Below are 26,158 nucleotides of genomic sequence, written 5' to 3' on the forward strand. Positions count from 1 at the left end.
AAGCATTAGATTCTATTTCTTTTAATGATGGCTAGGCTAATCTTGTTTACTTATCTCTCAGTTGGATATTTATTATTTACTGCTTCCAAGAACGATGCTATTTTGCAGCCATTATATATGATAACAATTTAATATTATACTGTGACCCTGAAAATAGATTTACTAAGAGTTGAATGGCAGAAGTTGGAAGTTATTCTTTGTATATATCTTTGTTTTCCTTTCTTTCTCTTTATACCTTTTTGCATTTCAACCCCTATCTTCTTCTTACTCTCTATCTTTTCTCTTGATTCTTAGTTTATGTTTTTTTTATGTCTTTAAGCTTCCATCTGAAAAAGATTGTCCTTGTTATTTTCAACATTCAGATTATTAAAAAAAAAGATGCCACTTCAAATTTGCTATTTTGGGTTCTGAACCTCGTATGGTTTAGTTTACTTTATGACTGGCTTTAAAGGAAAAAAAAATCCTCCTAGCCATGGAAACTTGAAGCACATCAGCAGTTAAGTAACTTTAAAAGTCAAGGCAATTAAATAAGCACAGAATCCATCCTTTCTGTTCAGAGTCAGAACCATCTTAGGTGTTCTGACCATTTTTGAAAACAAATCTAAAGCGTAAGCAGTGTAAAAAGAGCTTTTGACTATAATGTGCAAAACAGTAAATTGTCTGATATCAATAGGACTAGACATTAAATAAATACCAATTCTAATGCAGGAGGGGAAAAGATTAACATTAATGTTTAATCAGTTGGCATTTTCTCAAAAATTTCCTGAAATACAAACACATAAAGTCTAGTAATATATAATAGTAATTGGCTGTCAAGATAACAAACATATTAACACAGCAATATTTTTAAATGACTCATTTCTTCAAGAGGATATTCAGTTTTGCAATTAGAAAGCCTGATTTAGATTTTATATGAAGTCCTTGCATCATTGTTTGTTTCATTTTTATTTTGATGAACATATTTTGATTACTTAAACCATATTTAATCCTTGCATCATTTTTGTTTTGTTTTTATTTTGATAAAATGTTTCGATTAGTCATACCTCTGTGCCCTTTCTGGACAAAAACCAAACTTGCATTGGTTCTTTTTTACCCTTCATGGAAACAGGACCTCTGTGTTCTAGATGGAACTGTGGATCTGAGTTTTCTGGAGTCATCAGACATCTGAAATTAAACAGATTATAATTAAATAGGAGCATGAATGAAATTTAAATGTAGAACACTGAATTCAGGAAGATTTGTTGACAGTTCAGACTGGCTGTGATTCAATATAAACTACTCTGGAACAGTGGTGAATGTTTCATCCATGAGGAACAGTGATTAGGTCTCTTGGGCTGCCAAAATCTGGATGACAACCAGAAGGAAGCAGAAAACTTTTATTATTTGCTGTCATCTGAATTTTTACAGCCTGGATCTCGTATCCTCAGTCATAGTCTTCTTTGGAGCAATCGTTTGTCTGGGGGGCTATAGGATTTCTAACTGAAAAGAATGTGAGGGTACATAGTTTTGGCTGTTTCTGATCTCCCAAGGCACAGCCTTTCAATCACTTCCTCCAGAGCATGAGCACTCCTATCAGAAAATATTAAATCACATTCACATCCTCAGAAGCACAAACAGCAAAAGCGTAATTATAAGTCACACACACAACCACGATCAGCAATTCAACTGCTTTTTTAATAACTGCATCAAATGTACCAAATCAACAAGTTCAAATACTTTTTCAGCAAAATATACCATGGACATAAACAGGGCATAAATGCATGATCAAAATGAATGCATACGTTGTAACAGAACAGGCTGACTAATACAGCATCTTCTTGCATCTTTAAACAGTCTCTGCAAGCAAAAAGACACAAAATAATGTCTAAAGTCCAATGGTGAATGTATGACATTCAAAAATTTCCAAAAAAAATCAGTTGAATCAAAACAAGCTATCAGCAAAGAGCTTTTGAGAAAAACAGTAGCCACCAATAATGTTGATGATGGCTTGAGATTTTAAATATGCACTTGCACTTTGTTCTTTTGTCTGTTGATTGCAGACAATTCGAAGGCCCTTTGAAGATAACAAACATATTGCAGCAGGCATTCTGAATGTCAATATCATCAAGAACCATACACAGAGTACACACACTCATAATGCCCTGTAGAACCCAAAAATAGACAGATCAAAGAAAATACAACGTACAATGTCAAAAAATGAATGAAAATTAAAAAATAAAAACAGGGAGACAACAACTCACTTTCTTATAGTGATACGTGAAAGTAGTGACAAGCAAATAGATAAAAGAAACCAGCATCTTTCCATTATGCTGAATGCCTGATCATCCAAAGCCATCATCTGAATAATATTCCTAGTTAAGCTACTGAAATTTAGTATCTAGGCTTTCATTTAAATATTACATTATATTTGTCAAAAGTTACATTATAAAAGACCACTCAGACTGTTTGAAAATGATTATATTATTCCTCTGGGCAATACTAAGTTTTTAATCTAAATAGTTTACCTAAGATGAGAGGTATAAGTTGAAACAAAGGGAATTCAGGGTTGTAAACTAGACTACAGGTAGTCCTTGACTTAAACCCATTCATTTAGTGACTGTCCAATGTTACAATGGCACTGAAAAAAGTGACTTATGACCAGTCCTTGCACTTACAGTCATGCCAGCTTCCCCACAGTTATGTGATAAAAATGCAGGTGTTTGAAAACCAGTATATGTATGATAACTGCTGCATGTTCCAGTGTCATGTGAACTTCGCAGCTGGCTTCTGACAAGCAAAGTTAATAGGGGAAGGTGGATTCGCTTAATGACCATGAAATTCACTTCAGTTGTAGCCAAAAGGTTGTAAAACAAGGTGCAACTCACTTAAAAACTGCCTAACTAGGCAACAGAAATTCTAGTCTCAACTGTAGTCATACGTCGAGCATTATCTGTAGGTTAACTACTTCCATACTGTTATGACAAATATAAAAAGGGTGTATCTATATTTTACAGGAATTTATCTCAATGTAAAACTAAACTTAGAGTAAATTTTATAAAAGCACCTTTTGGTTTAAAATTTGTGTTTCGGAAATAGATACAATGATATAAGTAAACTTAATTTCTCACCTATAAGTATATTCGGAGACATTGATCTTTCCTTTTTCACCTGTTGTTTCTGTTCTACTTGTGAGATTTACAGTGTTCCCAAAAAGACAATAACGAGGCATCCTTTGGCCAATTACACCTGTGACCACTTCTCCAGTGTGAATGCCTATTGTAATCTATTATAAAAAAAATCAATAGAAAAGAAAATGATAACAAGTTGATTTAGTATTAGGTCAATAGTATTATTAGTCAGTAATAGGAATACACTATGAACCTTATGCTTAATTTTAACTGAATCTATATACCAAAATACGTAACACAACACTACAAACCTAGAGCAAATATAGCACAGTTGGTCTATTTCAATTTTTCATTTATACAACTGAACTAGAAAATTTATTCAATGTAATTCTGAAAATATCTACATTTTTTCTAAGAATGGCAAAATAAAATTATGTATTTAGAAATATAACCAATTGCTTAGTAAAAAATTGCAAAGAAATATTAGTCTATTGGTCCATCTTTTTCCAGATAAATTACAATACTATATTATAGAGGCATGTTATCATATATAGGATTTCTTCTTCGTGTCTATAATTTTATACTAATGAACCCTCGATTTTAAGAACTGTTTTATCTATATAGCCATAAGGAATCAGAAAGTAAAGAAGTAGCAGACAGATTTCCCATAATGTGGGTCATCATCTTGATTATTTTTATGGAGTTTAAAACCTGAACGTTAATCCTACATTGTCAGGACTGAAATTGCATCATAATAAAATCCCTAAATCCCGTAATATGTTGCCAATCACTGACCTGAACAGATTCTCCATCGACTTGAACTTGCCCAGCTATTTCCATCATATCTAATGCTAAGTGGCAGATAGAACGTGCATGATGAATGCATGGTTCTGGCAAGCCACTTACTGTCATATATTTGTCTCCAACTGTTTCAACCTAGCAAAATATAAATCTGAAAGTTATGATATGATATTCCCTTTCTTTGCTTGCCTTAGTAAAGTTGTAACCTTTGATTATCAATTATCTGGCATTAAAGCAATATCATTTCATTAGAAAGATTATTTTCATGGTTATCAAACATGGAACATAATTTACCCATCTTCCCCATTTTTCACAAATCCTGAGAAGCTAAAATCTTCAGAACATACACATATTAATAATTATGGCTGATGTATTTCTAACTTCCCATCCCAATGCAGCACTTTTTTGCCACAAAATAACATCTTTTCCATCTTAATATACCCACTGGGTTTCATTTGCCAAAGGTCCAGTAAGGTCAATAGAAGAAATGTTATTTAAAAATAATTTTGTGATTAGGAAGTACATCAAAATATGTATCTCCCAATAAGCCACTAAAAGGAAGTGCAATACCACAGATCACGACAATCTTTTCCTGAAGGAATAAACCTATTATCTATACTATTTTATAGCAGTAGTTAAAGCAATTTTCCTGAATAATAGTCAACCCTCAGTGACATGTAATATTCAGAATTATCACTAAATGGTTAAACATAATAAAATAGAAATTATTATGTTTATTTGTATAGGCTCTAGCAACCTGTTGACCAAAACCAATGTTTCATTCTATTTCATGATAAACCAACCTGGAATTTAATTTCAGACTGTAAATACTGTGCCTAGCACCAGATTGTGTAAGTTCATATTAGGAAAGTTTGAGACTTCAGTAGTCTGAAGAGATAGTTTGAGACTTCAGTAAAATGTCTTGGAATCTGCAACCCACTTCTCTAGCTTCTGTTGTTTGTAATACATAAAAAATATGCTCAGCCATATATATTTTACACTATTAGTCATAAACTGGCCCTTTTACAGTGTTACCCTCTTCACAGAACAGAAAGGACATATCATATTTACCTTATAAACAAATGGGTTTTTTCGGGAATCAGTCAAAATATCAAATCTTGTATAAAGATCATTTAAAAGATTGACAATTTTCATAGCTCCTTCTCCAGAGGCATGTTTACTGCAGAAGGCATTGAAACCAACAATGCCACTAAATAATATAGTCACATTATCATAACGTTTTGCTGGTATAGGACGCTTGTGTCTCAGTTCATTGGCCACAGATGGAGGAAGCACAGAATACAATAATCTACATAAGATTGTGTAATAGTAACAAAGGAAAAAATAGAAAAGAAATAAATTAATCTTATTCTGATAAATTTATTATATTCATATCTAGTATTCACTGATTTAAAAACTTATATTCTATAGCAGGCATAATTTGCATTAGAAACTTTACTTCTAAACAAACATCATAATAAATATATAGAGTAAATTATTTTATACATTTATTTATTTATATTGTATTATTACTATTTATAGAGATATACACCATTTCAGCTCAATGTAGGCAAATTACATGCTGCTGAATAGATATATGGTTAAATTGCTATTAATATAGTTCTTAATTATAGCTAACAATTTTTGTAGCACTTCACTTGGATTTGTTTCTGATTTGATTTTTACTTATTTAAATTTAATACAGCAGTCCCCCAACCTTTCTGGCTTTGTGGACCAACAGGGACAGGGGGGTGGAAGAGGGGGTGGTTGTGCACAAGTGGCATGTGCATGCATTTGCAAAGCTCCATTTGCATGAGTGGCAGGTGCACATACCTGCCCCCGCACAAATGGAGATTCATGTGCTCGCTTGACACTTGGGGAACCCTGATTTAATGCATAATGACTTTTGTAACAGAAAATACTTTAATAAAGACGAAAATTGCATGACAAAGTCAGTAGTAGCCCATTATACATTAGGATTTCAAAAACAGATATTTCTGAGATACACTCTCATAACTAGAAATTAATTTAGCAATGATGACTACATATTATGAGGAGTGAATTGCAACTCATTTGGGGAGCATTTAGATTGTGAAGGCTGAAGAATGCATTTATTACAAAGCTTCATAAAGAGATTGTTTAGTTCATGGCATGACATTAAACCACATTCACTGTATTCAAACATTTATATCTTCTTTATCCACCCAGACTGATAGAGAAATGGTGACCTAAATACAAAGGTCACACATGTGCAAGTACTGTAAACAGAAAACATTCTCAGGCTTCAGTAAGAGACATGTTTGTCTTTCTTTGTTCATTTTTATCTTACTTTATCTAGAGCAAGTCACTGACTTTAACTAGGCAATTAGGAATCAGAGTTGTTTATGAGCCTCCAAACAGAGGACAGAATGATAAAGATCGATCATTTATACCATTTCATATTCTAAGTAGGAGATTAAATCTTACGTATCTGTCTTCTTCTTTTCATCTTCCAAAGCTCTTAAAGTGTGCTGGAGCCTATCCGTTAATATTTCCAATTCTTGTGTCAGTTTGTATTCCTCTCGGAATTGCTCTCCCAAAAGGACCAAATCGCGAGTAGCATCATGCAGGGGAATGTCACTTAAGTAGAGTCCTCTTCTAGTTAAATCATCCAAATTCATCACACTAATGCAATTAAAAGTGAAATGAGAAAATGACAGGGTAAGAAATTTCTGGTACTTACGTAAAATATAACAATTAATCTGTTTTGCAAATATTTTTCAATTGCCAAAAAGTAACAATTCATTTCTATTTCATCATTTAATACACTATTAATATTGTATGTTTCTATTCTAACAAAATATGTGGTGCATTTCTATAAAAAGGCAGTTCATCAACTAACAACTTTAGCTTTATTCTGCTGCAATAATTGGTTCTGTCAGAATCCATTTATATTTCATTTCTAACTCTCTTTCTGTGCAAACCCAAATCTCACCCCCCCCCCTTGGATTCTGCCATTCCCAAGGAGGAAAGGGAATAAACAGGGGAGTTTATTGCCTCCATTTCCTCCCCTTAGATGTAACTTTTTGTTTATCTAGCCTGCCTGTTGGCCATCGCAAAAAGATCGATGAAAGGAATCCTCTCTCTCTGATGTACGAGCAACTAAGAAATGGGCTGGGGGAATTCTGGTTTTGTCTCTGGATGGAATGTGAAGGGGAGGGAGTGATTGTGCTGCGAATGGACTGATGGTTCTCTCTTTGCCACGAGGAGCTTCCCACCTGAAACTTGACTGATCTGGAACTGACCAAATGAACTGAGGGGTGGGGTTTTGCTTGGGGACACTTTAAAAGTATCGATCTATCATCCATGTCTTAGTACAACAACAACTTTATTGATTAGCCCTTGGGCCATATCAAAGTGCAAAGTTCCAGCAACAAACCGTCACCAAAACTTGATAAAAACTATCCAAAATGAAATTTGATAAAATACAATTTAAAATGGAATTAAAATAAAATACAATTTAAGATGAAATAGTAATAAAATACAAATTTAAGATATAGATAAAATATGATAACATTATATTTCGGAGTCGCCCTTGCAATCTACCCCAATCAGTCCCACATATGCAGATCTTAACCGGATCATTTTGTTTAAATACTGTGCTACGTTAAATGTTATTTTCAAGTTCTGACCGGACATAAGATAAGTTATTTTGATATGGGGATCCCAATGGGTCATTCGTGTGGTATATAGACCAAGATACCTGTCTCTCACCCTCTTATACAGACAACAGTCAAATAGGATGTGAGCCAGGTCCTCTACTTCTGCCGCTCCACAAATGCAGAGACACTCATTGTACAGTATAGCATGAAATCTCCCATATCTGACCATTGTATCAAGCTGTTCGAATCTTGCTCTCGTAAATATCTCCCTAAGATGTTTTGGGAGTTGTAACTTCAAATAACTGTCCACTTGAAAAGTACATTTGTATTTACTCAGTCATTTCAAGTTACCCACCTTACTAAGGATAGCTATATCAGTTTGTTCTTCTATATCCTTAATTCTTTGGGCAAATCTTTTTTTAGATTGTTCTCCTGTTACGCAAGAAACAGGAAGGCCACAGCTTCTTACAAACTTTGTTAGTTTGGTGATCCAGGAGATTTGTGATTGTAGTTTTATTTGCTCTAGTAGGCATAACTTGGGGAGTCTATCAGTCTCCATTTTATTAACTTTGCACCAGTAGTTATAAGCTCTAATTTTAGATAATGCCTGAATTGTATGAATTCCCAATTCAGCTCTAACTGCTGCAGCAGATGTTCTTGGATCTACACCCAAAATACATCTCAGATGCTGGGACTGTGTTTGTTCTAAAACTGTGGTTGAATAAAGACCCCAAATTTCTGCTCCATACAAGAGCATTGTCGTAACCTTAGCCTTATAAACTTTGAGTAGTGGAGCTAGGGACCCTGGGTAACTATGGTTCTTTAGTTTGAGCAATAAATTCAAACAGGCTTTTGCTCTAAATGTACTCCGTTGATGATGGCAGGCCCAAGATACAGTCTTGGAAAAAGTTAGTCCCAAATATACAAAGGTATTAACCTGCTCAATTGGTTCACCATCTAATTACCACTTATGTCTCTGATGGTTTCTTCCAAACACCATTATTTCCGATTTGGATTTGCTAATGATTTTTTATTATTATTATTTTAATCCCATTTATATCCCGCCCTTCTCCGAAGACTCAGGGCGGCTTACAATTTAAGCACAAACCAATGTGCTTAGCAATAGCCTTCATTCTATGTATATGCCTGCTTATTAGACCCCCCCAAGCGGCATTATTACAAAGTCAGCTTATTGCCCTCAACAATCTGGGTCCTCATTTTACCTACCTCGGAAGGATGGAAGGCTGAGTCAACCTTGAGCCTGGTGGGATGCGAACCTGCACTAATTGCAGGCAGCTGGTGTTACTTAAGGAGGCATTAGCCCACTGCTCCACCAAGGGAGTTATCCTGGCAATAAGAGCTGAATCTTCTTAATAGCCTACGTAATCCTACTTGTGAGTATGATAATAAAATCATATCATCAGCATAAAGCAAGCTGTTACAGTAAGTATTTAGGATCATCGGCATGTGTACCATGGTATCCTTCATTAACCCTGGCAAGTCATTGATGTATAAATTAAATAATAATGGGGCCAGGATACACCCTTGCCTTATCCCTTTATTTGTGTGAATCCTGTTAGTCAGGGCCCTATTAACCCCATACTGCACCCTCAAACAGGTACTTGTGTAAAGGGCTTTAATCAAGGCCAGGAGTCTGGGTTCTATTTTAAGAGATGTCAATTTACTCCACAGTATGTCTCTATTTACCATATCAAATGCTGCTGTAAGGTCTATAAAAGCAGCAAACAGGGGTCTCCTCTTATAGGCATATTTGGCAATTAGATGGTTCAAGACAAAGCAGTTATCAATAGTAGATCTGTTTTGTCTAAAAGCTGCTTGTTCTTCTGTGAGGATGTTGTTTTCCTCTACCCAGATTTCAATTCTGTTCAAAAGGTACCTAGCATATATTTTTGCTACAATGTCAATCAGGCTGATGGGCCTATAATTACTAGGATCCTTTTTATTCCCTTTTTTACATATGGGGACAACTATTGCCATCTTCCACCCATCTGGTATATGGCAGGCGTTATTTATGTGTGTAAAAAGACCTGCTAATACAGGGCCCCACCAGTTGGGAAATTTCTTAAATAATTCTGCTGGTAAAAAATCCTCGCCTGGGGCTTTATTGCTCTTTAAGCTTTTAATGATGGACTGTATCTCCTTTTCTGAGACTGGTGGCCAAGGGGGGAGAGTTCTAGGATTTACCAAATCACTGTTTAAAAATTATTTCTTTACCGGTTCGGTGGGGGCAAACAAGCACTGATAATAATTCTCCCAGTCCGCAGAAGAGATTGGTATGTCAAATGCAAATCTCTGTTCCTTCAGGATACCTGCTACAGAGTGCCAAAATAATACTGAATTATGACTTCTGACAGCCAACTCAAGTTCTGACCAGATTGAAATGGCAAAACGTTTTTTCTTTAATGTTATAGTTTTTTTATATATTCCCTTCTTGTGTGCAGCATCTTAGCTTGTATATGGGCAGTAGGATTCCTCTGGGCAAGCCTTATGGCTGCCTTCAATTTCTTTTTCTGTCGCTGGCAATCAGGATCAAACCAGCGAGGTCTACCCACTTGGGCTCTTTTTGTAGTAGGTTTAGCTGTTAGGTGTTTCTTCAGTATGTTACAAAGACTGGAGAATGCATTGAAGGCTGACATCCAGTCAGTAGTAGATGACTGTATTGTTCTAGCCCACTTAGTAGCATTCTCTGTTTTAAGGCATTCTAATATTGCCTTAGTATCAACTTTGGCCCAAATTAACCTTTTATTTTGGGTCATCTCTACCTTTTTGGTGAGCCATCTGTCAGCCATGTTATATGGTCTTAAATCTGAGCGGCCTCGCAATGTCACACTTACAGGCTGATGGTCGCTATTGTCGCTAAGGTGTACTGTGACCTCTGAGAAGAGGTCAGCCTTATCTCTAGACACACAAAAGAGATCCAGTACACTACTTGAATTGCCTGAGTGGTATGTATAAGGGTATGTATAATTCTTGTCCTTACCTCCCAAAATTTGGAGATTACCCTTAAAAATTAAGGAGACTAGGAGCAGGCCAGCAGCATTACTTTTACAGTCTCTCGAGAATCACTGAGGATGGTTATCAAAGAACTCCCCTGGGATTCCCTTCTTCTGGGCAAGCTCATACAGAGAGGGACCCAGTCTAGCGTTCAGATCTCCTAATAATACCACTATGGACTGAGGGTACAATACAGATATATCTTCTAAGATAACTTCCAAGCCCATCCAATATTCAAAATTATAATGCTGGGATGTGCTTGGAGGAATGTACACATTTACCAATATTAACTCAAACTGGTCATATTCAAATTTGACAGCTAGAAAGTATGGATACTTATCTTTGTTATATAATTTCTCTCCCTGCCATTGCAACTCTTGCTTTATAAGAATGCATAGCCCACCAGAGGGTCTCCCTTTGTTCTTTGTTTTTAGGGCTGGGGAGGCCCATCCCTGAAAGCCTGGCAATTGTACTGGTTCATCCACTTCGGTTAGCCAGGTTTCTTGAAAGGCTATTACGTCAAATCTAGAGAGAAAGCTCATTAGTCCACTATCAACCATCCCTTTCCAGCCAGCTATGTTCCAGGTCATCAACTGTATGGGGTTCTCAGAGGCAAGGTGGTCTGACTTGGTTGATTGGCTAGATGGTGGAAATGCCAGATGTCAACTTGACATTGGAGCTGGGTCAATATCATCTAAGCTTCCCATATAAACACAGTTGTTGTGAGGTTTGATATTTCTCCTCATGGGTTGCAGAACTTGTTGTTGCTCCTCTATATCTCGGTTGCCAGTGTACCTCTGCTCTTGCTCCAAGAATGATTTTTTTTCCAATGGGCAGGTACTCTGGCTTAAGTCTATAAATGTAGATTTATGTCTAAGCTTCCCATATAAACACAGTTGTTGTGAGGTTCGATATTTCTCCTCACGGGTTGCAGAACTTGTTGTTGCTCCTCTATATCTCGGTTGCCAGTGTGCCTCTGCTCTTGCTCCAAGAATGATTTTTTTTCCAATGGGCAGGCTTAAGTCTATAAATGTAGATTTATGTCCATTTTTGGAGGGGCATGGCTGAGGGTTCATCTTGTGGAAAGATGTTGTGGGAACTTCTAAATCAAATGAGGATGTAAGCTGGATTACGTCCTTAGTGTTTGTCAGCTTAGGGGGCACTGTGTGATGAAGCCCTTTGTCTTTCAGTTGTTTCTCAGAGGCTGGGTCAGTCAGTGCAGTTACTCTACTCTCAGCCTGTGTGACAACACCTTTTTTTACTGTTGAGGTAAAGGCAGATTGTTGATTAAATATCTTGTCACAAGGTTGCGTGGTTAGTGGAGCCAAATTAAATAGAGGCTTTGCTGTAGATTGAGTTGTTGTCAGTGCCTCTTTTAGGTCGTCCAATCTTTGAATGATATTAACTTGCTCAGGTTCTGGCAATGCACTGAATAGGTCAATCAACATTTCCTCTGGCACATCCTCAGCAGTTCCTGCAGCTGTGGGTAACAGTTCGTATATTGCTTCTTTGCTTTCTCAGGGTCAGTTCAGTTGCAGCAGCCTCAGGCTTAGTAGTGTGAGGGCTGTTGCAGCCTAGATTTAAAGCGACAGTTCCCTCTTGGTGATGCTGTTTCAGGAGTGGGCACATTTTTCTGAACAAAAGACCCTTATTGGAAATATTGAAAAGATGCTCAGAAAGGGTTTCATTCTGAAGAGCATGGAGGGAATTGTGGGCTGCTTGAACGATAGGAGAATTCTCATACATTGTGTTCTTGCTGGCAGCCACTCTGCATGTAGTAGATCTATCAGAGTGAATTCACAGCGGAGCAGCTGGCTCAGGGACAGCCTAATAGCTTTTCTATTGCTCCAACGCCCTCTATTTACTCTCTTGTCATAAATTTGCAAAGTAACCTGGTTAGTATGCAGACTGTAGTTATATTGGTCATCTCTTAGACCTTTGCCTGATTGAGTGTTTTCTCTGTAGGTGTTCAAATTTTTGGGAGGAGAACAAGGTCCTTCTCTACTTTCATTTTCTGAGTTAGCCATTCCCATGTCTGTCCATGGTTATCCTCCCAAGTCCTTCTACAGTATTTGGGTGGCTCCTAACAAACTTTGCAAAAGATTCTTTCAAGCAGTCGACCTTATTTATGACAATTGACAAGAGATCATATATTGAGTTTACAGTTTGAGCTGTAAGCAAACATTGTCTAGAGAGGAAGTCTGTCACATTATCCCCCTTCAAATTTGCTACATCTCCCTCCTGTGTAAAAGAGGCTGTTGCCAGATTCCAAGGAGGGGAGCCATTCTCCGAGAGGGAGGAGGACAACTCCACATGCTGTCTGCTCTCCAGTTCGGTTTGTAAGTCCCATTCCAATGAGTCAGATAAATTAAATTTATCTGATAAGGTGTCTGAGAATGAGTTACTTACTGGAGCAGACTGTCTGTTTGCAATATAATCCTCCATTTTCTGCTGCTTCAAAGGCTTGGATATACTTTCTGCTGCAGAGTGCTGTCTCTTCCTTCTTTTCCCCATTCAGGTTTGTTAAAACAGGTTTAAAAATAAGTTTAAAACTATGGTTTAAAAGGTTAAAATGGGTTAAAAATGGGTTTTAAAAGTTTAAAAGAGGTAGGTTAAAATACAATATTAAAAGAGGTTAAAAAGTTAAAATAAAAATAAAGTAAAATAAAATAAAACTTTTACTTTTGGAGGAGCTCTTTACAGCCTTTGCTGCCTCTTTACCATCAGTTGTTAAGTCCCATGTCTTAGTAAAAGTTCCTGCTTGGACAATCTTGCCTCCAAGAATCTTTCTTTCTTAAGATGTGGATTGGAGGGGGTTCTGACATTAGACAGGATCTGCATTAAGAGTCAACCTGGAAGGAAGAACCTTACCGGGGGACTTTGCAAAAAATGCAATGTGTAACGAGGAGGGAAGCCCCATGGAAAGGGAACTTTTCCCCCGACCGAAATCCCACCAATTATCAGAAGCTGAAGCGTCATACTCCTCCAGGGAAGAGGTGGTGGAGATGCACAACTGCAAACCGCGGTGGTCGATGGTGTTGGAAGGAAAAGCAACTGGGAAAAGGCATCGAGGAAAGTGACCCTGAGGTGGGGGAGCCACCAATCCGAATGGAGAGCTCCCTGCACATCAGTGGATGGGAGTTATGTACCACACACAAAGTGGATCCTAGAGAAAGCTATTGATCTGATGAAAGAACCCTTGGCTTGATAAGAGAGGAGAAACCTGAATCCCGCAGCCGCAACAGTGCCTGGAGCCACAGCTGGAGAAACAGTGGGGGGGGTGAATCCGGAACCTGCAGCACCAGGGCCATCTGCTGAACCTGGAGCTACCACCTCAACAGCACCCAACCCCCGCCGACCCACAGACGGGGATCAGGATGGGGAGCAATACCACCCATGGCATAGGCACCGATCCATTCAAAGACTACCACCCCTGGAAGTGAAATTCAAGGTGAAGCCGCTGCGCTTGGGGTTTTTCCTAACTCAAGTCCTCAGTTATATGGAAGAATATGGACGGGACATTCCCAGTGACAAAGCACGCATTCGCATTGTGCAATCTACCCTGGACGGACCGGCTGCAGACTGGGTGGTGAACCTGCATGACTCCAATGCCCCAGAATTCAATGACTTCAACCGGTTCATGTCATCCTTGAGGAGGTGATTTGAGGGCCCTTTGGCTGATTGTAAGGCCCAGGAGAGAATCAAAATGGTGAGGCAGGGCAGATGGCTGAATATACCCAAGAATTCCGGGCCATTGCCAATAAGCTGAACTGGCTGGAAGACATCCTCCTTAGCCATTTCAAAGATGGGCTAAACTATGACCTGTATGATGCTTGCCTGCCTCGGGGAAACCCACACCACCTTGATGACTGGTACATCCTGGCAGAGGAGGCGGAGATAGACCTACTGAAGAGGCACCACCAAGAGAAATCATGGGCACACCCACCACCCAAGCAAACATGCAAGCCAGCGAAACCACCGAGTATGGCTAAGAAAGCAACAGGCTGTTTCAAATGTGGGAGAGAGGGCCACCACGCCACAGAATGCCGCTCAAAAGCCCTTTAGCGCAAATCAGAGCCATCACCATCCAGGAGATCAGGGAAGTCCCCAGGCAACCCAAAAGAACCTGCCATGAGGAGGATAGAGGCTGTAGAGTCCCCAACCCCTGCCAAAGACTGGGAGGGGACTCCGGCCTAAACCGCAGGGGCGGTGGGCACCTCGGGAGACAGCTCGGAGGGAGAAACCCTGGTAAGTGGATCCATTCTACCCATCCTTAAGACAGTGACTATATTAGCTTCCTCCATGCCCGAGGCCGTCAAAGTAAAAGCACTAATAGACTCTGGCTGCACCCACTGCCTCATCAGCCCGACGCTGGTGGGGAATTTGGGCATCCCAGTGAGGAGACTAAAGCAACCAATCTCTTTTGGCCAGCTAGATGGGTCCATAGCAGGGGAGGTACCAGCTACCCTAGCCACCTTACCAGTTCACCTGTCCCTGGGGACCCATGAGGAAGACATAATGTTTGTAGTGACCCCAGGCATGGAATGCCCAATGATTTTAGGGCTGGAATGGTTGAAGAAATGGAACCCCTGGCTAAATTAGAGGACAGCAGAACTCAACTTTCCAGAAGGGAAGCATAGGAACTTAAAACCCCAAAGGACCCCCCAACCCGAGGAGAGGAGACAGCATTAGTGGAGGAAGAGAATGGGTTACCAGAAATACCGGAAGAACACCGGGACCTTGCTGAAGTTTTCAGTGAGGAACGGGCAGATGAGCTTCCCCCTCAATGACTCACAGACTGTGCTATAGAATTCAAACCCGGGGCAAAACTCCCGAAGCCCAGGCTATACTCCATGAGCCCCAAAGAGACGGCAGAGATGAAAAGATTCATAAATAAAAACCTAGAAAGGGGATTTATTGAACCTACCAAACCCAAAGTGGCCGCTGCGGTCCTGTTCAGGGAGAAGAAGGATAGCACGATGCACTTATGTGTAGATTATAGAGCTCTTAATACAATTAGTGAAAGCAATCTGTATCCCCTACCCATAATGAAGGATATGCTATCCCACCTATCGAAAGGAAGGATTTTTTTTTACCAAACTAGACCTAAGAGAAGCATACTACCGCATTAGGATTAAGGAAGGGGACAAATGGAAGACTGTATTCAATTGTCCAATGGGTTGCTACCAGTTCAAAGTCCTGCCATTTGGACTGCAAGGGGCCCCCACAGTTTTTATGCAATTAATTAATGAAGTGCTAAGAGAGCACCTATATAAGGGAGTCCTGGTTTACCTAGATGACATCCTTATCTTCACTGAGACCAAAGAAGAGCATATTAATCTAGTCAGAGCAGTTCTGAAAAAATTGCAGGCTACCCACCTATATGCAAAATTATCAAAATGTGAATTCCACCAGGAAAGAATAGACTACCTGGGATATCGCATATCTCCACAGGGCATCGAAATGGACCCCAAGAAAATCAGGGCAGTATTAGAATGGGCACCACCCTGCACAAGGAAGCAATTGCAAAGTTTCCTGGGGTTTGCAAACTTCTACCGCCAATTCATCCCTTCGTTTGCCCAAATAGCCCTGCCCCTCACAAACTTGTTGAAAACAAGGGGGGGTCCCCAGTGAAAACCAGCCAGCCCCTGAAGTGGACAATAGAATGTCAAGGGGCATTTGAGAGGCTAAAGAGGCTTTTTTCTGCCAAACCTGTACTGAGACACCCAGATCCCAATAAACCCTTCGTAATCCAGGCAGACGTGAGCGATGTGGTGGTGGAAGCTGTATTATTACAGGAAAATAACAAGGGGACATTGCAACCATGTGCATACACATCCAAGAAACTCACGGAGACAGAACAACTTTGGGCCATGTGGGAGAAGGAGGTTTACACTGTGAGGTGGTCATTACTTACATGGCGTCATTTTCTTGAAGGAAATAAAATCCCCTTCCAGGTCTGGACAGACCACAAAAATTTGGAAGTGCTAAAAACACCCAGGAAACTCACTTCTAAGCAAGCCCGCTGATCCCAGCATTTTCACTGATTCCGTTTCACTCTCAAACACTTATGGGGGGGGGGAATTTCCTGGAGGATGCATTATCACACATGCCCCAATATAACAGCATATGGGCCACTGACTCTAAACCATTTATGTCTGAACAACAACTGGCAGCACCAGTAACCACCAGGGCCCAAGCTAAAATAAAGCCGCAGGTGGATAGCCAAACTGGAAAAAAATTCCAAAAGTCTTTGGAAACTTATGAATGGTTCCAGAAAAAAAGTCATGTGTGCACAATCAGAGACGGACTACCCTGTCACCCAGAGGATTAATTTCATGCAGTTGTGCCATGATACAAAATCAGCAGGACATTTTGGGTTTGTAAAAACCCTACACTTAACTAAAAGGCAATTTTGGTGGCCATCCATGAAAAAGGACATAGAAAGCTACGCGGCCACCTGTCAAACTTGTGCAATGGCTAAGAGGTTGCAAGGGAAGTTGCCCGGACTGTTACAACCAGTGGCGAACCCCTCACCCCCTTGGAAAGAAATAGCCATGGAATTTATAGTGGAATTACCAGAAAGCAACGGGAACACTGTCATCTGGGTGGTCACAGATCTGTTTTCCAAACAGGTGCACTTTATCCCATGCCAATAGATTCCCACCGCAAAAGCCTTAGCAAAACTATTCATGCAGCACATTTACAGACTGCATGGAGCACCCCAACGCATCATATCTGACAGGGAAGTACAATTTACATCAAAGTTTTGGAAGGAAGTTCTGTCCTTCTTAGGAACCACCCAAGGACTGTCATCTAGTCATCATCCTCAGACAAATGGATTGACTGAACATTCAAACTCACTACTTGAGCAATATTTAAGGTGCTTTATTAATTTCCAGCAAACAAATTGGACAGACCTACTCCCTTTCACAGAAGTGGCTTACAAGAACGCAGTCCACTCCAGCACAGGCTACACTCCTTTTCAAATAGCCACTGGCCAAAGTTTCAACCCTATGCCAGAAATGATCCCAAATGAACCAGAAATCCCATCGCTGAAGGAATGGATTGCATAATTACAAAACACCTGGCCAATCATTAGGAAAGCTTAGACGAAGCTAGACAGGCATACAAAGCACAGGCAGACAAAAAGAGAGTTGATCCCACACCATTCAGGGTGGGAGAGATGGTATATTTATCCACAAAATACTTAAAATCCCTACAATCCTGTAAAAAACCCGGACCAAAATATATTGGACCTTTTCCAATTAAAAGAATGATAAACCCAGTAACAGTAGAATTAGAACTACCCAAAAATCTTAGGCAGATATACCTAATTTTTCACTGCAGTTTACTAAGAAGTGAGCAACAGTCACCCCTATGACCAACCCCCCCCCATCATGGTTGAAGGAGAACAACACTTCGAGGTAAAAAAAATCCTAGACTCTAGGAAACACCATGGAGCAATTCAATACTTAGTAGCTTGGAAACACCTCGCTTCCTCAGAAAATGAGTGGGTCAATAAACATAGCATTAGAACACACAAGTTGCTAAAGAGGTTTCATACAGAATATCCCAGCAAACCAGGCTGACATCTATATTTTGGTTTCTTCTACAGGTGGACCTCTCTTTTTTAAAGGAGGGCAAGGATGTCAGAATTCATGTATATTTCATTTCTAACTCTTTCTGTGCAAACCCAAATCTCACCCCCCCTTTGTATTCTGCCATTCCCAAGGAGGAAAGGGAATAAACAGGGGAGTTTATTGCCTTCATTTCTTCCCCTTAGATGTAACTTTTTGTTTATCTAGCCTGCCTGTTGGCCATCACAAAAAGATCAATGAAAAGAATCCTCTCTCTCTGATCTATGAGCAACTAAGAAAGAGGGTGGGGAAATTCTGGTTTTTGTCTCCGGATGGAATGTGAAGGGGAGGGAGTGATTGTGCTGTGAAAGGACTGATGGTTCTCCCTTTCCCACGAGGGGTTTCCCACCTGAAACTTGACTGATCTGGAACTGACCAAATGATCTGAGGGGTGGGGTTTTGCTTGGGGACACTTTAAACGTATCGATCTGTGAGGAGATTTTTCAGATCCTGTCTATTATACCTTCTATCATCCATGTCTTAGTAAAAGTTCCTGCTTGGACAATCTTGCCTCCAAGAGTCTTTCTTAAGATGTGGATTGGAGCAGGTTCTGACAGGTTCTCTGACAACATTGTTTGAAATCAAAGTCAAAATACAAGCAATTAAAACAATTGTTATTGAGGGTCTTTAACTATTACCAGCCACCTTTATATTGCCTATTTTTTTCTTCATATTATTATACTTTGATACTTTCCCCAGCAGTGATGCTATCATCAGCTTCAAGAGTGGATCTTATACAAAGATGCAGGACAAGCAGAAATGTTTAATCACCTCATGATCAAGAATCAAAAAGAAGCATCTAATGTAGCAATATAACATAAAACAAACATAGAACCTTTTGCATCACAGCTCTTTGGTTTCAAAGGCTGCAATTCTAGTTGTTGCAACAATATAAACGCACTGTAGATATAAATCTTATTTGCTTACCTTGGAGAACAAAGAAAGAGAATACTATCTGCTTCAGGTAAGTAGATCATTTGCCCTTTCAAGCGTAAACAGCTAATTTCTGTACCCGTCAGCTCATCTTCACATTCCAGTTTTTCCACATCCAAAAGTCCTTCCTATTAAAGAACAAAGAGAAACTTCAGTGAAAAGTACCATTGTTGTAAGCCTGTGCCCTCAGGTGCACCCACAGAAAACCTGAATGCTTTTATTTCTGATTTTCTGATCTTTACCTAAACAAATATGATAAGGAAAAATACTTCTGTTGTTGTGGTTAAACCCAGTTCTCAACAACTCTGGGTGGCTCAAAAGAATCAAAAGGAAAAACTTACAATAGAACATTAAAAAGGAGGAAAAAAAGATTTAAAAATAGATAGCAAGGATAATAGACTGAATGGAAACAAAGCAAAAGTCTCACTCTCCCTTGTCAAAGACCTGGTTGAAGAGCCAAGTTTTCACTATATTCTGAAAAATAGCAGGGTAGGGGCCATATGGATCTCAGGAGAAACCCCATTAAGGAAGGCAGGCAATGCTTTCAAGCTCCAAATAGCATTATTTAACCAAAGGAACTTAGAGCATACCAACTATACAGGACAGATCAGCTAATCCATATTCAGCAACCAGGCCCTAGGCCATGTAAGGCTTTATAGGTAAAGACCAGCACTTTACTTGCACCCAGAAGGAAACTGGCAATCTGTGCAGCCTGCAAAGCAGAGGTTTACTGGGGATATTAAGCCACACCTATCATTCCTCATGATGTTGCATTCTGGACCAGCTGGGGCATCCAGGTGGCCCAGCAGTCCTAGGTAGAGTCACAAGACAATAATCAAGGTGACCATGAGTGACTATCTAAAGGCCCTGAAAGGATACAATTAGTTCACAAGATGAGACTTCCTTCTTGACCACAACTACCACTGGTTCTTTAAGCATAAGCTTTAGTTCCATTAAGATTCAAAGATTGTGGAAGCCCATCCAAGATCCGAGATGGAGTATCCTCATGGACAGTCAAAAGATAACAGAATCAGAGGTTATCTAGTCCGACACCCTGCTCAGGAAGGAAATCAAATGGTTGTCCAATCTCTTCTTAAAAACTTCCAATGCTAGAGCATTCACAAATTCTGGAGGCAAGTTGCTCCACTGATTTAATTGTTATAACTGTCAGGAAATTTTTCCCTAGTTCTAGGTTGCTTCTCTCCTTGATTAGTTTCCATCCCTTGCTTCTTGTCCTGCCTTCAAGTGCTTTGGAGAATAGTTTGATTCGTTCTTCTTTGTGGCAACCCCTTAGATATTGGAAAACTGCTAACATGTCACCCTAGTCCTTCTCTTCATTAAACTAGATATACCCAATTCCAGCAACCGTTCTTTATATATTTTAGCCTTCAGTCCCCTAATTATCTTTGTTACTCTTCTCTGCACTCTTTCTGAAGTCTCAACATGTTTTTTTTACATTGTGGTAACCAAAACTGGTGTAGTATCCAATACCCTACCCAAAGGGTTTTTATCCTTTCAAACTAACATGAGTTTTAAGTCTTTAATAGAATAGAATAACAGAGTTGGAAGGGACCTTGTAGGTCATCTAGTCCAACCCCCTGCCCAACCAGGAGGCCCTACACCATTTCTGACAGATGGTAGTCTAGTCTCTTCTTGAAAGCTTCAAGTGATGAAGCTCCCACAACCTCTGAAGGCAAGCTGTTCTATTGGTTCATAGTTCTCATTGTCAGAAAATTTCTCCTTATTTCTAGATTGAATCTGCCCTTGATCAGTTTCCATCTGTTATTCCTTCTCTGGCCTTCAGGTGCTTTGGAAAATAGGTTGACCCCCCCCTCCCCTCTACGATCTAAGTCGTTTATGAAGATATTGATGAGTACTGGCCTAAGACAGAACCTTGTTGTATCCCACTGCTTACTTACCTCCATGTAGACGTAGTACTCATTGAGTACAGTTTGTCAGCCAGCTACAGATCCATCTGATGGTGGTATTGTCTATCCCACTTTTTTCTAGCTTACTAAGCAGCAGGTTCTGGTCTACTTTGTCAAATGCCTTACTGAAATCTAAGTATACTATGTCCATAGCATTTCACTGGTCTACTAATTTAGTCACTTTGTTGAAGAATGAAATAAGATTGGTTTGACATGATTTGTTTTTAACAAATCCATGCTGACTTTTAGTTATTACTTTACTCATTTCTAGATGTTTGCAGATCTGTTTTTTGATTATCTTTTCCAGTATCTTCTGAGTATTGATGTTAGGCTGACTGATCTGTAGTTTCCTGGGTCTACTTCCCCCCCCCTCTTTTTTGGAAGATGGGAACCAATCAGCTCTTTTCCAGTCCTCTAGTAGTTCCCTGGTGCTCCAGGATTTTTGAAAGATATGGTACAGTGGTTCTGAGATGACATTTGCAAGCTCCTTTAAAACTCTGGGATATAATTCGTCAGGTCCTGGTGATTTATATTCAAGATCAGATAGGTTTTCTCTTATCATCTTTTTTTGCTTATTTTAACTTTTATTTCTAGTCTGCCTTTTACAGTTAGGTTTTTAGTTAGGTTGGGTAATAATTTCTTTTTGCGTGAAGACCGAAGGAAAGAATGAGTTAAATAGCTTTGCTTTCTCTTTGCTGCCTGTTATTTCCTTGCTATCTTCTCTCTTTAGTGAACAGTCTGTTTCCTTTATTTTTTTCTTGTTATTTATATTTTGAAAGAATTTTTTTTTATTATCTTTGACTTTTGTTGCAAGTCTTTGTTCGTTCTGAGCCTTTGCTTTCCTGACTTTGTCTTTGCAGATTCTGGCTGTCTGCTGATATTATTCTGCCTTAGTTATGTGTCCCTCTTTCCATTTTTTGTACATGTCCTTTTTGCCTTTGAGTTTATCAGAGAGATCTTTGTGCAACCATGCTGGTTTCATCTTCTAGATTTCTTGTTTTTCTTTTTCAGTGATATTGTGCTGGACTAGGCTTTTATGATTATGTTTTTCAGAGTTTCCCAAGCTTCTTGAGTTGTTTTCCCCTTTAGGATTTTTATCCAAGGTCTCTTTCCCAAGCTCTCTCTGAGTTTGTTAAAATCAGCTCTTTTAAAGTCTCTGGAATCATTATGTTCTATTGCTTCTGTTTGCATTATATTGAATTCCAGTATGACATGGTCACTCTCACCCAAGATTCCTGCAGTTTCAACTCCCTCTATCACTTCTTCTCTGTTCATGAGAATTAACAAATATGTATGGCTGTCCCTCTAGTTCTCTCCTTTACCTTTTGAACAATAAAGTTGTCAGCTAGGTTGGTCAAGAACCTATTCGATTTCTCACTTGGTGCAGAATTAGTCTTCCAGTTAATGTAAGGGTAATTGGAGTCTCCCATTACTCTTGTAGTGTGTTTCCTACATATATTTGTTAATTGGTTAGCAAAAAGTGCATCTATTTTTTCTGCTTGGTTAGGTGGCCTGTAGTATACACCTATGGCAATGTCATTCTTTTTTTCTTTTATGTTGACCCGTATGCACACTAGGAGGTTTTCTTCTTTGATCTCATACATTTCTGTAGCAATATAGTGGTTTTTTACATATAGTGCAACTCCACTTCCTCTTTTATATGGTCTGGGTTTTTTGAACAGTTTCTATCCTTCTATCAGTATGTTCCAGTTATGGGTTTCATCCTACCAAGTTTCAGTAATTCCAATTATATCATACCTATCTTCATGTATTAGTAATTCAAGTTTACTCTGTTTGTTCTCCAAACTCTGAGCATTTGTATATAGGCAGAGATCTTTATGTCTGGCTCTGGGTATGCTTCCTATGTCTCCTACTTGGTGTCTGAGTTTGTCTTCCTTCCCATCCCTCCTTACCTTATTATTTGACTTGTTTTTCTATGGGTTTTTTGCTTGGTATTAGGTCCTGCAGATCCTAAAGATTTGTCACCCTCCCCCCTCAATTTTAGTTAAAAGCTCTCCTGATAAGTTGGGCCAGTCATTTTCCAAAAACATTCTTCCCAGTTTTTGTGAGATGCAGCCCTTCCCTTGCCAAAAGTCCATCATGGAGGTAGTGCACACCATGGTCGAGAAATCCAAAGTTGTTTTGGCGACACCAACCTTTTAGCCAGTGGTTCACTTCTAGAATCCTTTGTTCTCTTACTGGATGTTGACTTTTCGTTGGCAATACAGATGAAAAAACTACTTGAGCACCCAACTCCTTGACTTTGTTGCCTAGCTGCTTGTAATCAGTCAATAGTTTTCAGGTCCATTTTCATGTCATTTGTCCCTACATGTAGTAGTAGAAAAAGGCAGTAATCTGTGGGTTTTATTATTCTGGTTAAGTTCTCAGCCACATCTTTGATTTTTGCTCCAGGGAGACAACATACCTCTCTGGATTGACTCTCTGGTCTACAGATGGCTGATTCTGTTTCCTTGAGAAATGAATCTCCTATCACCAATACTCACCTTTTTTTTCCTAGGGAGTTTTGGGATATTTTTCTATCTATCACAGAAGCACTTGATGTTGCTACTGTTCTGGGGACATTTGATAATGCTTCTTTACTAGGTGTCTGCATGTTTTCTTCCAGGGACAGTCAATGAAATCGATTGCTCAGCACCAGTGGGCTGCATCAGAGTGGGTTTGGTTGGACAGGGGTTTTGTTCTAGGTTTCTGTTTTTTTCTATTAATGACATGTTTCCATCTCTCTTCTTCTAAGGAATCAATTCTTTTAGAAGTTTTTGATCATTATTTTGTTCAATTTGAAAAGACTTTATGTTCAAATCTTTTCTTCTTCCTAGTACAATAGATACCTTTTGAAGTGGCCCACTGCTGGGCCATGGCCTCTTGGCCACTGGGCCATGTGAGTGGCTAGCCACCCCCCCTTGCGCCGTTGCTAGCTGAACTGTGAGCCTCGCGCTGCTGCTAGCCAAGTTGTGAGCTGTCCGCCAGCATTAGCCAAGCCATCAGCCTCACGATGGCGCTAGCTGAGCCACAAGCCATGAGCCTCTCGCTGGGACTAGCTGAGTCTTGTGCTGCATGCTGGTGCTAGCTGAGCCATGAGCTGTGAGTCTTGCTACAGCACTAGCCGAGCCGCAAGCTGGCACTAGCTGAGCCACGAGCCTCGCACCAGCATTAGCAGCCCCATGTGCACAGCATGCATTCTCGTGTTCCCATTTGTGCGTGCACACAGCCACATTAGCATGTAAGCACATGCACGCATAAAGGTGTCTGCCCCTCCCTTTCCCACCAGGCCACTAACACAGAAAGGTTTGGGACCCCTGTTTTAGATTACCTTACTCCTTAGCACGAAAACTGTGTTGATATGGGAGAGGATTCCATGGAAACTAATATCAATATGAGGCCGAACCAATGAAAATACTGATAATAGATTACAATATCCCGGCTGGAGCTGAAATATAAGTAAAAAAGAAAGAAAAACATTTTAAAACTTTTGATTCTGGTTAGTGATTGCAGTCTATTTCCCTATGTTCTGTCTGTGGTGGACAGTACAATAATATTTAGTGAACTAGTGCTCAAATTGTACTAAATTGTTAACAATTAAATAATGGACTTTTTTGCATAAAAATAATTTTAATAAGAGTTGTTCACACTGTCCAAGCTCCAGGATGAGAATCCTATCTTCAATGACACTGAGCAGGGAAATATTCTAAAGCAGTATTTTTCAACTTTGCATGATGGCTGGGTAATTCTGGAAGTTGAAGTGCACATATTAAAGTTGCCAAGATTGAGAAATGCTGTTCTAAATGATCTCTATGCTCTGTTTTCTATAATCTACAGCAGTAATTCAAGCAACACTTCTAGAAATTAATGGCCGCTTCTAATTTGACAGAGGGCCTGTTCCCAAATTTCATGCTTACATTGATTCAGGCTGCATAGGCTAAAATAAATTCAAATGGACTCTTTATGAAAAAGAGTTTTAGGATGAAAAACTCTAGGCTTTTCATAAAGGATTGTATTCCATTGTCATACTTTATGAAAATCAACCTGAAAAGGGTGGGAGGAGGAAAGGAAGAAGCATAAATAATATAAATATTTTTAAATGATGGATTACTTAATATTTGCTAATTTAGACAGGGGGAAAAAACTTTTCAGCTGGTAACATAGGCATAGCTAACTATGAAGTGAAAACTATTTAAAATATATAAGTGCTAAACTGTACCAGTCATGGCTTATGCTTGTTTTTAATATTTTTTTCAAAAACAAAATGTTTAAAAGATTGATTACTAAAACTTCATGTGTGCAGATTCAGATATAAGGGCCTTCTCTGTGGGCGCGCCTGCCCTCTGGAACCAGTTACCCATAGAGCTCAGGACTGCCCCTGATTTTCGTTCGTTCCGCCGGGACCTGAAGACCTGGCTCTTTGAGCTTTCCGGCCAGGACTGAGGATTTTTTAATTTTTTAACTTATTGTAATTGGGTTTTTAATCAGAGTTATAGAGATTTTAGATTTTAATTAAGGAAAATTTAATCTATTTTAATTGCTATTAATTTTTGTATTGTAATGTTGTTTTGATTGCCTTGTGAACCACCCTGGGTCCTACGGGAGAAGGGCGGTATATAAGTTTAATAAATATAAATATAAATATAATAATACCAAAAAGGAAGAAATGTGAAATACATTTCATAGTCCAAGTGGTGCTTACAAAATATTGAATAATAGAACTGGTATAAAAGTAAATAGTAGCACTTGAGTAGGATGGTAGAAGGGCTAGAATTCAAAAGCTTTGCAGGAAAAAGAAGAATTCTTACCTGGGGAAGGACTCTATATATTGCATTTCCACACTGAGTGACAACTAGGTCTCTGTCAAATATAATGTGGAAAGGAAAGGCCTTGCAAAATGTGTATGGACTGATGCGAGACTCTTGAGTACCATTCTCTTCAAATCTGTCAAGATCTTCATAAAAATCTTCTTCTTTAGATTCTTTTTCTTCAATTAAGAACTGAATATGGTCACACTCTTCATTTCTTTGTTGAATAACCTGAACATCATAAAGAAAAGGTGGTTAGTACAATAATAGTCTATTTTTATTCCT

General features: G+C 39.2%; 1 protein-coding gene across 2 annotated transcripts in view; it reads right to left on the reverse strand.

The window, feature by feature from the left end:
- GUCY1B1 (guanylate cyclase 1 soluble subunit beta 1) overlaps positions 1-26,158 on the reverse strand; it is a 90,811-nt gene that overhangs the window by 8,276 nt on the left and 56,377 nt on the right. Inside the window, exons 6-13 of one of the 2 annotated variants that reach the window (XM_083366926.1) lie at positions 25,874-26,104; positions 24,397-24,513; positions 19,132-19,265; positions 6,375-6,572; positions 4,980-5,217; positions 3,903-4,043; positions 3,108-3,262; positions 1,044-1,164 (exon numbers count right to left, since the gene is read on the reverse strand). In XM_083366926.1, the coding sequence (XP_083223052.1) occupies positions 1,044-1,164; positions 3,108-3,262; positions 3,903-4,043; positions 4,980-5,217; positions 6,375-6,572; positions 19,132-19,265; positions 24,397-24,513; positions 25,874-26,104 (1,335 nt within the window). Of the gene's footprint in view, positions 1-1,043; positions 1,165-1,186; positions 2,054-3,107; positions 3,263-3,902; positions 4,044-4,979; positions 5,218-6,374; positions 6,573-19,131; positions 19,266-24,396; positions 24,514-25,873; positions 26,105-26,158 lie in introns of those variants that run through there. The other variant, XM_083366927.1, reaches the window with a different exon arrangement.

Source organism: Vipera ursinii, assembly GCF_947247035.1.
Source record: "Vipera ursinii genome assembly, chromosome: 7".
Classification (NCBI taxonomy): domain Eukaryota; kingdom Metazoa; phylum Chordata; class Lepidosauria; order Squamata; family Viperidae; genus Vipera; species Vipera ursinii.